This window comes from Bos grunniens, chromosome 1 (genome assembly GCF_055505025.1).
Source record: "Bos grunniens cultivar Pamir isolate PY7600 chromosome 1, Bosgru_T2T1.0, whole genome shotgun sequence".
Lineage (NCBI taxonomy): Eukaryota > Metazoa > Chordata > Mammalia > Artiodactyla > Bovidae > Bos > Bos grunniens.
In genome coordinates, this window is record NC_141165.1 from 115428668 (window position 1) to 115441632 (window position 12965).

The 12965-nt window shown below is 35.3% G+C and overlaps 1 protein-coding gene across 5 annotated transcripts in view; it reads right to left on the minus strand.

Annotated features, from left to right (window-relative positions):
- Window positions 1-2085: 2085 nt before the first annotated feature.
- Window positions 2086-12965, minus strand: part of EPHA6 (EPH receptor A6) — a 1018620-nt gene continuing 1007740 nt past the window's right edge. For all 5 annotated transcript variants that reach the window (XM_086411211.1, XM_086411193.1, XM_086411202.1 and 2 more), the window contains 2 exons: window positions 3911-4060; window positions 2086-2430 (listed from right to left, as the gene is read on the minus strand). In XM_086411211.1, coding sequence (XP_086267337.1) covers window positions 2316-2430; window positions 3911-4060 — 265 coding nt within the window. In that variant the 3' untranslated portion in view covers window positions 2086-2315. The remainder of the gene's footprint in view (window positions 2431-3910; window positions 4061-12965) is intronic.

The following is a 12965-nucleotide window of genomic DNA, read 5'->3' on the forward strand; positions in this document are numbered from 1 at the left end:
GGTTAGAGAGAAAGTGAGAAGGCAGTTTTATAATACCGCAGAAAGATGTTTAGGGAGGGGAAAAAAAGCACAAATTAACCATATATAAAATAGGATCTTTGGAGTTTTAAAGAAAAACAATTCTTAACAGAGATCTTTAATCTTGCAAGCACTGAATGCCCACCCCATAGACATTTCAATACTTTATAAAATTTATTTAATCAAAGTATACAGATGTTGCTGACAGAGTCCTATGGAAGACCATAATTATTCTATTCCTTATCTTTCTAAATATGTTTTTGTTGCATTATAAAAATAAATATATATGATTAATAAATTTTATCTGTTTTACATCTGTTCTTATTCAATATATATTTGAAGATAGGTAAATATGGAAATTTTACATTTTCTCTAAATGTATCCAGATCTGTGTAAATATATCAAGCAAACCACAGACAGCCTGCAAGTGATGCGTGGCTGTGCAGGTGACGGTTAGAAAATGTTGCTAGCTATTTCTGACACACTTAAAAAGTGATGGATTTCCCATTTTTTTTCTTTTTCAGTGTACTATAATGGATACTTTAAAGACTCTTCCTTCTCTCTCTCTCTCTCTCTTTTTTTTAAATGGGAAAAATTTAGCTGTGGTTGACAAAAATTAGAAGATAAATCAGCAAAAGAAGTATATGGAAGGGCCTAGTCTAATGGGACAATCCACAAATCTTAAAATAAGGAAAAACAGGGATTCCTTTATGGCAAGAAAACTATTATCACCAAAAAAATGTAATTTAGGTAGGAATTTGAGAGTGTGGGTAGGGCACCTTTAGCTCCAAGATCAAATAAAACCTAATTTTTATATTAAACCAGTATCTTTAGACAACCTGCTCTTTTTTTTCCCCCTCTTAATACAGTCTCGCTACTCTTCCACCTAGCACAGTAGTCTTTTTTTTTATTTTTTAGTTTCACAGGGAACAGCTGATTTTATAGTTGGATGTGTTCATAATACAGTACTGTTTTGATAAGCTGACTCAACTTAGTTCAACGAAAGGTATATTTGCCTGTTTTTGCAGCCTCCAGAAGATTATGGCAACAACGTACCTTAGCTGTATTTATATTTTTATGTTACTGTAGCAAGGATTCAGGTTGCACACAATTTATTTATGCTCTTTTTATACCTTCTTTGGTGTATGCAATGGCATACTTATACCTTGGAAGGTTTGGAAAACAGCTCAGCATGTTCATGTAACTTATTTTCATGAACAAAACAAAAATTCTTAAACTTGCAAAATGTACCAGTATTAGACTAGCTCTATATGTTTATTTTCTTAGGCCACCATATAACTATCATAAAATTCTGTTTAAATTAAATCTTTTTACATTTTATCTAAGACTATACTCTTAGATCTTTTATTCAAAGCAATTCTGCTGAGAATAATTAATTTTCTCAATGCTTTATTACTCTTGCAAATTTATGAAGATAAACCAAGGGAACAGTCATGGATTTATTCCATGCTTCCCTCTATTTAAAGCCTCTAGAGCAATGGACTCACTCTTGGTTTTTCCAGGTGTGATCTTTATAATGTAGTAGAGAAACATATTGATAGTAAAAAAAAAAAAAAAAAAGATGGGAAAGCCTCTAAACTACCACCTACTATGACATATGAAAGACACTATCAAGTTAATAAAAAAAAAAGACAAACCAAGACTTAGAAGTTTTAGAAGCACAGTATGTTTCTCCCTCTTTCTCCCTTGATGACTCCCTTCTCACCATAGTCACACTTGAAAAGAATTCACTACATGAAATCATTGATCTTTTCCGCAAATAATTCTATCAATATCAGGTATCAACAGGTAAAGAATTGTAGAATAAAGTAACAATATGACCCACAGAGTTGAATATAATTATCTAAAAAATAATTATTCATGTCAGTTTGGAAAATACTTGATCACAAAACATGAAAGAAAGGTTAACTATTTCTTTTTCATCTATCATCAAACTCTAAATACATCATTAACCCCAAATTCCTTTGGATTAAGTCCTTGAACACTTCTGAAATACAGTTATACAAAGTTACACATCCATGCTGAGTTATTTACCACGTGTAGAGATAATCTGCAGTGCGCCAGGGTTTTATTTGCAGGTTATTCAGAGAGGAGCTATGAAGAGTGATTTTTAAATCCAGGTTGGAAGTATAAACAAAAGGTATGTGTGCCTGTAGCCTGAAGAGGAGACTGCAGTTTCTGAGGTGATGTTTGGAGAATCAGAAGAGAGGGTAGTAGAGAGGATATCTTTCATTTTAGAAATACTGAGGCACAAAACACAGGTGCTTGTAGTACTTTTATACATGAAATCCCTTCTCCTGTATGTGCATCATGTGTAAACGTAAAGTCTGTATACTGCTGACTATTCGTCTCTGGTGTCCAATGAGTATGACTCCAATTCTTCTAATATCACTGTGAGAGAGTGAGAGACAGAGAGAATATGAACATTTAGATCTGGTAAGTATGGCAGAGAGGAAAGACACATTTAGATAAGGGAAACGAACACATGTCATATTTGCCACAAATTTCGTATCTGGTAAAATGAGTGTTGAAGCAGAGATATAAATGGACAACAGGAATTTGTTACTTTATTCTTTACACTGGTGCCAGAGAATGTGTCAGGTCAACCTCAAGTTTAAAGGTACAAAGAATTCAGGTACCGATGTCATGTTCAGACATTTCACAAGCCCAGGGGTTTTATGTAATTATATAAATTTTTAACAGTATTAGCAAAATAGTCAGCATGCAGGATAGAAAATATAATGCGAACTCCATTTGAATTGCCATGGTCTTGGTCTTTCAATAATCTGAAAAAATGCCATTGTATTATGTTGAATAGTATGAAACTGCTATTACTATTAATATTTTAAAACAATGGCAATTTCACATGGTCAACCTACTAGTCTTAGTTATCTGTCTTTTAAACATATGTTGAGTATTTTCACTGCACTCAGGAAACGATAGTCTTTGAGAAAGTGGAAAAATGCCAGACCATTGTAATATAGAGACAAAACTCTGAGAAAACATAATATTATATTATTACAATTCTAATATTTGATGAAAGTAATAGTAATCGATTTAGTGTATATGAATCGTAAATAATTTGCTGAGGTAAAACTATATTGATGCAAAGTCTATGATGTGAACAAGGGTAATATGCATTTTAGACAGCATTTAAAATCTTTAAATAATTATTTGAATTAAATATATTCTTTCAAAGGAATATAGTTAAAAGTGTAAGGCCCAACTTTAACTAGAATGATTATCAGAAATGGTGAGGAAAAATGTGGAAATGCCATACTAGTGTCAGGAAAGGTAGTTTAACTATGGTATTCTTGATATAGAAATAGTATTTGAATTTACAATCTCCTAAGTGGACAATAAAGGTCCATCTAGTCAAGGCTATGGTTTTTCCAGTGGTCATGTATGGATGTGAGAGTTGGACTGTGAAGAAAGCTGAGCACCGAAGAACTGATGCTTTTGAACTGTGGTGTTGGAGAAGACTCTTGAGAGTCCCTTGGACTGCAAGGAGATCCAACCAGTCCATCCTAAAGGAGACCAGTCCTGGGTGTTCACTGGAAGGACTGATGCTGAGGCTGAAACTCCAATACTTTGGCCACCTCATGCAAAGAGTTGACTCATTAGAAAAGACCCTGATGCTGGGAGGGATTGGGGGCAGGAAGAGAAGGGAACGACAGAGGATGAGATGGCTGGATGGCATCACCAACTCGATGGACATGGCTTTGGGTGAACTCCAGGAGTTGGTGATGGACAGGGAGACCTGGCGTGCTGCGATTCATGGGGTTGCAAAGAGTCAGACACGACTGAGTGACTGAACTGAACTGAACTGAAGTGGACATCTGAATATAGTAACAAACCCAGCCCCACTTACTCAATGCTCATTCTTGAAATCAGGTCAAAAGTTGTAAACCCTGCTGCCATGAAGTTATTCTTATATTGCCCCATCTTTATAGAATCCAGCCAGTCACCGACTGTCACGAACAAAGGATATTCGGGAACTTCACCAGGGGAGTCTGGCATTCTATAAGGAAAAAAACAAACAAGCATGGAGACCATTTAAAAACCAGCTAAAGCAAAAAATACCCAACTTTATTTTTAATTTTTACAATATTCTTACTTCAAATGTTTCATCCTCCATAGAACTAGATTTAAAAATGTTCCATCATATTCAAATCAGCCACTTTTATCTGGTCAGTTTCACTTGTCAGTTTCTTTTGTCTTTTCCTACTTTTTGCCACTACTACCTCTTATACTTGAGGTATCTTTAGAAAACTTGTATCTTGCTAAAATCTCTTTACTTTTTTCTCTTGTATGAAATTGTGCTTTCAAATTTGAAGAAAAGCCCCCCAAAAGCTAACTAGCCACAGGCTATTCACTTATACACTTTCTGACCTTCCATTGATTTCATGCCCTATTGCCTTTTTCACGTTTACTATGAGAGCCCCTTCTCTTTTTAATGGTGAATTTATAGGTTAAGGCCTCATTTATTCTCATTCAACAAGAATTTATTATTTATTAAAAAGTAATTTCTGTTGTCACAGAGCTCAATTTCATGAATAAGATTTACATATATCCAAGCATAGGGTAATACAGCCAAAAGCACAGACATTAATAAAACACAAAACTAAAAAAAATCAATGAAATTTGGGGTTAGCAAGAAAAAAGAATCTGCCACTGATGGGTCTTATAGTAAATGATATGGAAATCTGTGGGGCTTCCCAGGTGGCACTAGTGGTAAAGAACCCGTGTGCCAATGCAGGAGTCTTAAGAGACTAAGGTTCAATCCCTGAGTTGGGAAGATCCCTTGCAAAAGGGCATGGCAACCCACTTCAGTATTCTTGCCTGGAGAATCCCATGGACAGAGGAACCTGGTGGGCTACAGTCCATAGAGTCCAAAAAGTCGGACATGACTCAAGTGACTTAGTTCACATGCATGGAAATCTGTATTTCTGTTCTTAAGATCTGATGCAAAGGGTATTTCAGTTGGGGATATTTTTGAAGTTTTAATATAAAAATAATATAAAAGTGTTATTTTGAAAAGGCTAGTGAATGTGTGTATATATAGATACATATGTCTATATACACAAAAGTAGTTTTATACAAGCTAAAGTGAGATAGAGAGAATAAAAGCAGAAATAACCTTAGAAATTATAGTAAAAAAAACCTCAGAATTGTATATTTAAGACATTCTAATAATAAACTATATTGTTCACCTTACTGAAATACCTGAAAAATAATATTAAAAACATCTTGTATGGTGTTAAAAATAACTGATATGAATGCTTTTATAATAATAACAATAAATGTGCTTTAACATCCCTTTAGGATAATAAGTATATTATTTTGAAAATTATTAGGTCTAGAGTTTATATCAAATGATAAAGCAGTAACATTTTTTTATGTTTGGTGTTTGAGTCAATCAGTATTTTCTAAGCAATAAAAAATTTCCCACCACAAGTAAATTACTGAATTATTTTTATATTGAATATTGAAGGATAATCCAATTCTCATTTACTTTGCTTTTAATTTTTTATAAAGTTTAAAGGATAACAGAATCCACAGAGACTTAACTAGAGCCATTTAAAAATATTTATATTGTGAATATTTTATTATAATAGTTTTCAAATATTATTCATATTTGAACTATTTCATCTTAAAATACAAACTAATAACACAGGAGCACATATGATAAAACCATATGAATAAGAATTCCTCCACTAAAGCATAATGGCATATGCAAGTTATATAAGCCTAAAATTGATTTGTGCTGAGGTTTGACAGAAAACAACAAAATTCTGTTAAGTAATTATCCTTCAATTAAAAATAAATTAATTAAAAAACTGAGAGTTGGAATTAAATTCTAAGGTCAATATATAAGGTGAAAATGGAAACTCTTGAACAACCAAAATTACCCTTTAAATCCTTTAAAAAGGCAAAAAGGCAAAGCACTCGCTCAGTCGTGTCCGACTCTTTGCGACCCCGTGGACTGTAGCCTACCAGGCTCCTCCATCCGTGGGATTCTCCAGGCAAGAGTACTGGAGTGGGTTGCCATTTCCTTCTCCAGGAGATTCTTCCCAACCCAGGGATCGAACCCGGGTCTCCCGCATTGCAGGCAGACGCTAAATGACCCTTAAATCACCAGAACCTGGATCTTTAAGGAGCACAAAAGCCAGAGATGTAATACATTGTCAAACAGCTTGTACACGGTATGACTCCTGAAGACCCTGAAAGTTGCCCCTTGGAATTATTTAGGACAAAGTTCCTACTAAAGACCTAAAATTCACTTCTGATTGTTCTTTGATTTTATATTGACTTCTATATTTCTGAACTGGATTCTAGCTGAAGATGGGCATGGGGTGAAGAAGGATGACAGGGAATTTCAGGGATTATTGCTCTTTCTACGTATCTAAAATCTGCATAAACTAAATGCACTTGTGATTTTGATTGTCCAGTGTTATTGTCCATTTGGAGTCTGGTGACACTTCATAGTGACTCCTTTTTACCAGTACTTAATTCTGTTACCATATTTCCTATTTTGGAGGCTGTTAAGTCACATTTTATTTTCCTGTACTAAAAATGGCAATGCTATTTGATTATGGACTGTTACATTCTAATCAATATCAGAATGATTCAAGACAAAGTTTAGTTATGTTCAAAAGTTGAAAGATATCATGGCATCTACCAACAGGCACTTTAACTGTCGCTATATTTCTTAGTTTACTAGAGGTGTTTATACTAATAAGAATTATCAAATAAAAGTTTACATATAAATAAGAATAAAGGTATCCATGACAAATGGAGTTAAACAGGGTTTTAAATTGTGGCATTTCTTTGTTTTTAGTATCCTAATGTGCAGTATGGATCCAGAAGAGGATTCAGAATAGCTTTTGCACTATTTTCCTATATTTTCTAATCAGTTTCCTATGGAACATATTTCAGAGAATAGTGCTGTAGTAAGTTCACTGACCGAGTTTAATATCAAAGTGACCAGGGTACACCTATTGCTAATTGTCATAAATAAAAACACGTACATTAGAAATCTGAATGTTCTATTTTATTTTTTTTAATTTTTTTATTTTTTGAATCTTCTATTTTAAGACACTGTGGCTCTCATGTCTTTTAATTACTCATCTTAGAAATCTGTTGAAACTGAACAAAATTAAAAGCATGTGTTCAGGTGTTTCCATTCATACTCCTATGTACCATTCTTGATGCACAGACATAGTCAGATGATTTCCACTTCTCTCTCCCGAGAGAACTCGAGTTTTCACAATTCATATAATTGGTGAGTGGAAATATTATTTGCTAATTTTATGTCCTTAAAGGACATAAAATATAGAAAGGTCATAGAAGGACATTCTGTACACTAAATGACTTAAATGGTCAATTTGTCTGTTGAAAAGCAGCCACTGTTCGCTCTTAGACTGTTTAAATACTGTAATTCCTGTTCCCTCCACACATCTTTAGTAACCCAGTTACTCTTTGGCCTTTATACAACTGCATTGGCAGTTGATTTAGTAAGGTCAAGGTCCCCGCATTGTTCACAGCCACTGTGCAATAACTTTTCTTTCACCTTATCTTATAATGACGTTGAAAAAATGCTGTTATTTTCTGGCTTTGAGGGCTGGGTACCATCACCCTCACATGAATTCTCTGGAATATTACCTAATAAACAATAAATGCCCTTTCTTATCAACCATGTACAATGATAAATTCAGTCTGCTATTTGCTGAGCATGTAGAAATTTCTGCTATTTGGTGATTAGTGGGAGCTGTCCACCTGAGAAATGTCTTTACAGCAAAACCTGCAGCTACATAAAAAAACTACATATTGTAGAACAGAAGGTCAAAGGTCTACTACTTTCTTCAGAAAAATGAGGAGGGAGCAGAATTAGAGGAAATTCTACCAGGTATAAATTATGGTCAATTTAGATCAGAGAAAGGACTGGTGTATAGCTAGAAGAGGTAATGGTATAGTTTAAGGTACAATAAACATATTCTCAGTACATCTAAATATGTAAAAATTAATAGCACTGATAGAGCTGAAAAGTTTTTACTCTAACAAGCCCTTTGAGTTTGTAATAGTACTGGTATTTTAATTTAGAAAGTTCTTAGGTTATCAGTAGGTATCAAACTACCATTAAAAAGCAGGGAGGTTTTTCTCCTCAAACCTTTTCCATATTTTACATTCATCATGTAAATATAAAAGTAATAAATCCATGGTTCAAGGAAAGTTATACTTTGAGAAACACTATTCCACGGCAGGATCTTATTTTAATATGAAATTACCACGTTCTTAAAGGCTTTTCTCCCTTTACCACTCTAACAAAACTTCTTCCTTTCTAGTTTTTACCTTTATATATTAGCAGAGGTCTACAGATAGTGTCCATTCTATTTGTATTGCTGTATTTCATATGTTGATGAATATTTTCCATGTTTCAGTGGTCTTCATAGCTCATTTTCAAGTGAGTATATAATATTCTATGTTTCGATGGTTAATAATTTGTTAATTCCCTGAGTTAGACTCTTAAATTGCTATCAATCTTATTAAATTTATTAGAGGTGATTATGTAATTATAGAGCATGTATCTTTATGCTTCAGTTGAATTATTTCCTTGGGAAAAGCCCCATAAGATGGAAGTATTTTAAGAGTCAATTAAAACTCCCTGAGGGCAGGAATCATATCTCATATCTCTTTCTATTTTCTGTAAGCCTTAGCATAATGCTGAAAGTACTAAAAGAATTCATTAAATAAGTGATGATTAAGATTTGAATATCCTCTGCAGAAAGGTTTGGTCCATGACTTAATGTGATGTATGATGAAGAATCTATTTTCATTTAACTCATTAAATGGAATAGTAAGAATCTATTGCTAAAATGGTCATCCTATTAATGAATATGCTGTTTATTTAGATTACTCCTTGTATCGCAAAAATGTTTGTTTATGTCTGTCTTTATAGGTTTCAACCCTGAATATTCACTGGAAAGACTGATGCTGAAGCTGAAGCTCCAATACATTGGCCTCTTGATGTGAAGAGCCAACTCACTGGAAAAGTCTCTTATGCTGGGAAAGATTGAAGGCAGGAGGAGAAGGGGATGACAGAGGATGAGATGGTTGGATGGCATCACTGACTCAATGGACATGGGTTTGAGAAAACTCTGGGAGACAGTGAAGGACAGGGAAGCCTGGCATGCTGCATTCCATGGGGTTGCAAAGAGTCGGACACAACTTATCAACTAAACAACAATAGATTTCAGTAGAGTGAAGGATAGGAAATTAAAGGCGAGTGAGACAGCAAAGGGTTAGGGGACCTAGGATCACAACAACATTTACTTTATTCAGTATCACTATTTTTACATGAGTTTTTCATCTCATGACCAAGGGACTACACGTCACATTATTTAGTGAATCCATAAAACAATCTGGCTTCCCTCATACTCAGTTGGTAAAGAATCTGCCTGCAATGCAGGAGACTCGGATTAGATTCCAGGGTTGGGAAGGTCCCCTGGAGAAGGAAATGGCAATGACTCCAGTATTCTTGCCTGGAGAATCTTATGGACAGAGGCAGGCTACTGTCCATGGGTCGCAAGAGTCAGACACAACTTAGAGACTAAACCACCACCACATAAAGCAATCTACTACACACACTATCTACCTATCTTTTGAAGGAAGAATTTATCTAATTAGATAAAAAAGGAAAACACTGCCCTCCCTATAATTAGGCCTGTCAACTTGAAAACAAGTTCAATTAATGAAAACTTCTGATATTCTTTAAAAATTTTAGAGTGTGATTTTGCACAAGATGTTATAAAAATCCTAAGTGCATAGAACCATACCATAAATCTTGTGACTATTACATGCTTGTGAGCAATATCTCTTTGTTCCAAATAATCTGACTCTCCACAGTGCTAAATTGGGAACATGATTTTTTTTGTCAGCCTTTTATTTTCAGTAAGTCATCAGGTTTTTTTATTGACATTATTTAATTCTCAAAATAAGGCTAATAACTGGTAAAAAGTATGAAGGAATGAAATTCAAAGCAAATTTGAAAATTATGTTGTTCAGTTTAAAATTAGAGATATGTTTGAATATTAGAAAGGATAGATACAGGGTAGAAATAATATTGTTTAAATATTTCCCACATTCTGAATAGAGTTCTTAGCATATGGTCACTACACTCTGAGTAACATCACTAGACCTCAAGGAAAGTCCATTTTTTATATGTAAATAATTCCCCGATGGCTCAGTGAGTAAAGAATTGGTGTGCAATGCAGGAGACACAGGAGACTCGGGTTCGATTCCTGGGTTGGGAAGATCCTTTGGCGAAGGAAATGGCCACCCACTCCAGTATTCTCGCCTGGAAAATCCCATGGACAGAGGAGCCTGGCAGGCTACATTCCATGGGGTCGCAAAGAGTTAGACTTGACTGAACAACTAAGTACACACAGAGGGACAGAAATAGATTTCATTTCATATGTCAACAACAATTCATTGCCAGTGGTAATCAAAATGTGGTCTTAAAAAGGATACAGAGGCAGCATCTGGGCTCTGTGAGAAAGTAATGTTTGCCATAACAAGGAAAAGAAGCAGAGCAGATATTTGCCAACACTGGAAAAATTCAATCTACAAAAATGCCTGAGGATGTAATTCTGGAACTATGTTGCTGCTACATTTTCGTCATTTCTGTATTTTGTTGTAGTTACTATTTTCTTTTTTCAAGTAATGTTCTTCAAGTGGCTGAGCACTGCAAGAGGATGTTGAAGGAATATATAGACAATATGCTTCCTTCTTATTTCCATGAATGAGGGCATATTTATGTTCTATATCCTTGTATTTTCTTAGCAGAACACAAAATAACGGGTTGTGCACTGCTACAAATTCTTTTTGGAACTTTTATACACTTCACCTATGAAGTCTGAGAAGTCCAGATAAAATTTATCTGGATATGCAAAAATGTATCTGTTTTCCAATAAGCATATTTCTGAAACTGAAGTACTGGAAATAATCTTACAATTTAGGATGACTGTATACTCTGTAGTGGAAAGAACAGGCTTTGCAGTTGGTAGCTCTCACTCAAATTCCTGACTCAATAATTACCTGCTGTGTGTTGTTGTTGTTCAGTCACTCAGTTGTGTTTGACTCTTTGCAACTCCATGGACTGCAGCATGCCAGGCTTTCCTGTCTATCACCAACTCCCGGAGCTTGGTCAAACTCATCTCCAATGGGTCCATGATGCCATCCAACCGCTCATCCTCTGTCATCCCCTTCTCCTCCTGCCTTCAATCTTTCCCAGCATCAGGGTCTTTTCCAATGAGTCAGCTCTTTGCATCAGATGGCTAAACCACTGGAGCTTCAGCTTCAGCATCAGTCCTTCCAGTGAATATTCAGGGTTGATTTCCTTTCAGATTGACTGGTTTAATCTCCTGGCAGTCTGAGAGACTCTCAAGAGCCTTCTCCCACATCACAGTTCAAAAGCATCAATTCTTTGGCACTCAGCCTTCTTTATGGTCCAACTCTTGCATCCATTTATGACTACTGGAAAAACCATAGCTCTGACTATATGGACCTTTGTTGGCAAAGTAATGTCTCTGCTCTGCTTTTCAATACGCTGTCTAGGTTTGTCATAGCTTTTCTTCCAAGGAGCAAGCATCTTTTAAATTCATGCCTGCAGTCACCATGTGCAGTGATTTTGGAGCCCAAGAAAATAAAGTCTGTCACTGTTTTCATTGTTTCCCCAGCTATTTGTCATGATCTTAGTTTTTTGAATGTTGAGTTTTAAGGCAGCTTTTTCACTCTCCTCTTTCACTTCATCAAGAGGCTCTTAGTTCCTCTTCACTTTCTGCCATAAGGGTGTTGTCATCTGCATATCTGAGGTTATTGATATTTCTCCTGGCAAGCTTGATTCCAGCTTGTGCTTCTTCCAGCCCAGCATTTTGCATGATGTACTCTGCATATAGGTTAAATAAGCAGGGTGACAATATACAGCCTTGACATACTCCTTTCCCGATTTGGAACCAGTCTGTTGTTCCACGTCCAGTTCTAACTGTTGTTTCTTGACCTGCATACAGGTTTCTCAGGAGGCAGGTTAGATGGTCTGGTATTCCCATCTCTTTAAGAATTTTCCACAGTTTTTTTAAATCCACACAGTCAAAGGCTTTGGTGTAGTCAATGAAGCACTGACTTCTCATTTCAATTCCAGAAATGAGAATTTCTGGAATTCTCTTGCTTTTACTATGATCCAACAGATGCTGGTAATTTGATCTCTGGTTCCTCTGCCTTTTCTAAATCCAGCTTGAAGATCTGGAAATTCTTGGTTCACGTACTGTTGAAGCCTGGCTTGTAGAATTTTGAGCACTACTTTGCTAGCGTGTGAAATGAATGCAATTGTGCAGTGGTTTGAACATTCTTTGGCATTGCCTTTCTTTGGGACTGGAATGAAAACTGACCTTTTCCAGTCCTATAGCCACTGCTGAGTTTTCCAAATTTGCTGTGTACCCTTGGGAAATTTAGCCTCTTTTGAGTCTCTGATTTCTCACATGAAGGATGGAGATAAAAACAGGATTAAATGACATGACAGATAAACATGCCTAGTACAACGACTGGCTCATAGTAGGTTCTCAAAAAGCAGTAGTAATAATTACTGTTGATAATGATGATAGTAATTTCTATCAGTATTAGTATTGATATTAGCATCAGTATTATTATCATATTGTGTCAACAGTTCATGTGAGTTGAATTTAGATTTTCTAATGGGTAGAAGTTTCACATTTCCTGATTAATACTTAATAGTCTGTCTTTCATCCACAAAGCTTTGCTTATCACTCAATTGCATTGGTTTTGGCTAGCCTGTGATTTCTCTGTCATGAGAAACAACATTATAAGTACTAGTTATAAAAATTAAACAGAATAAGTTGTCCATTACTTGG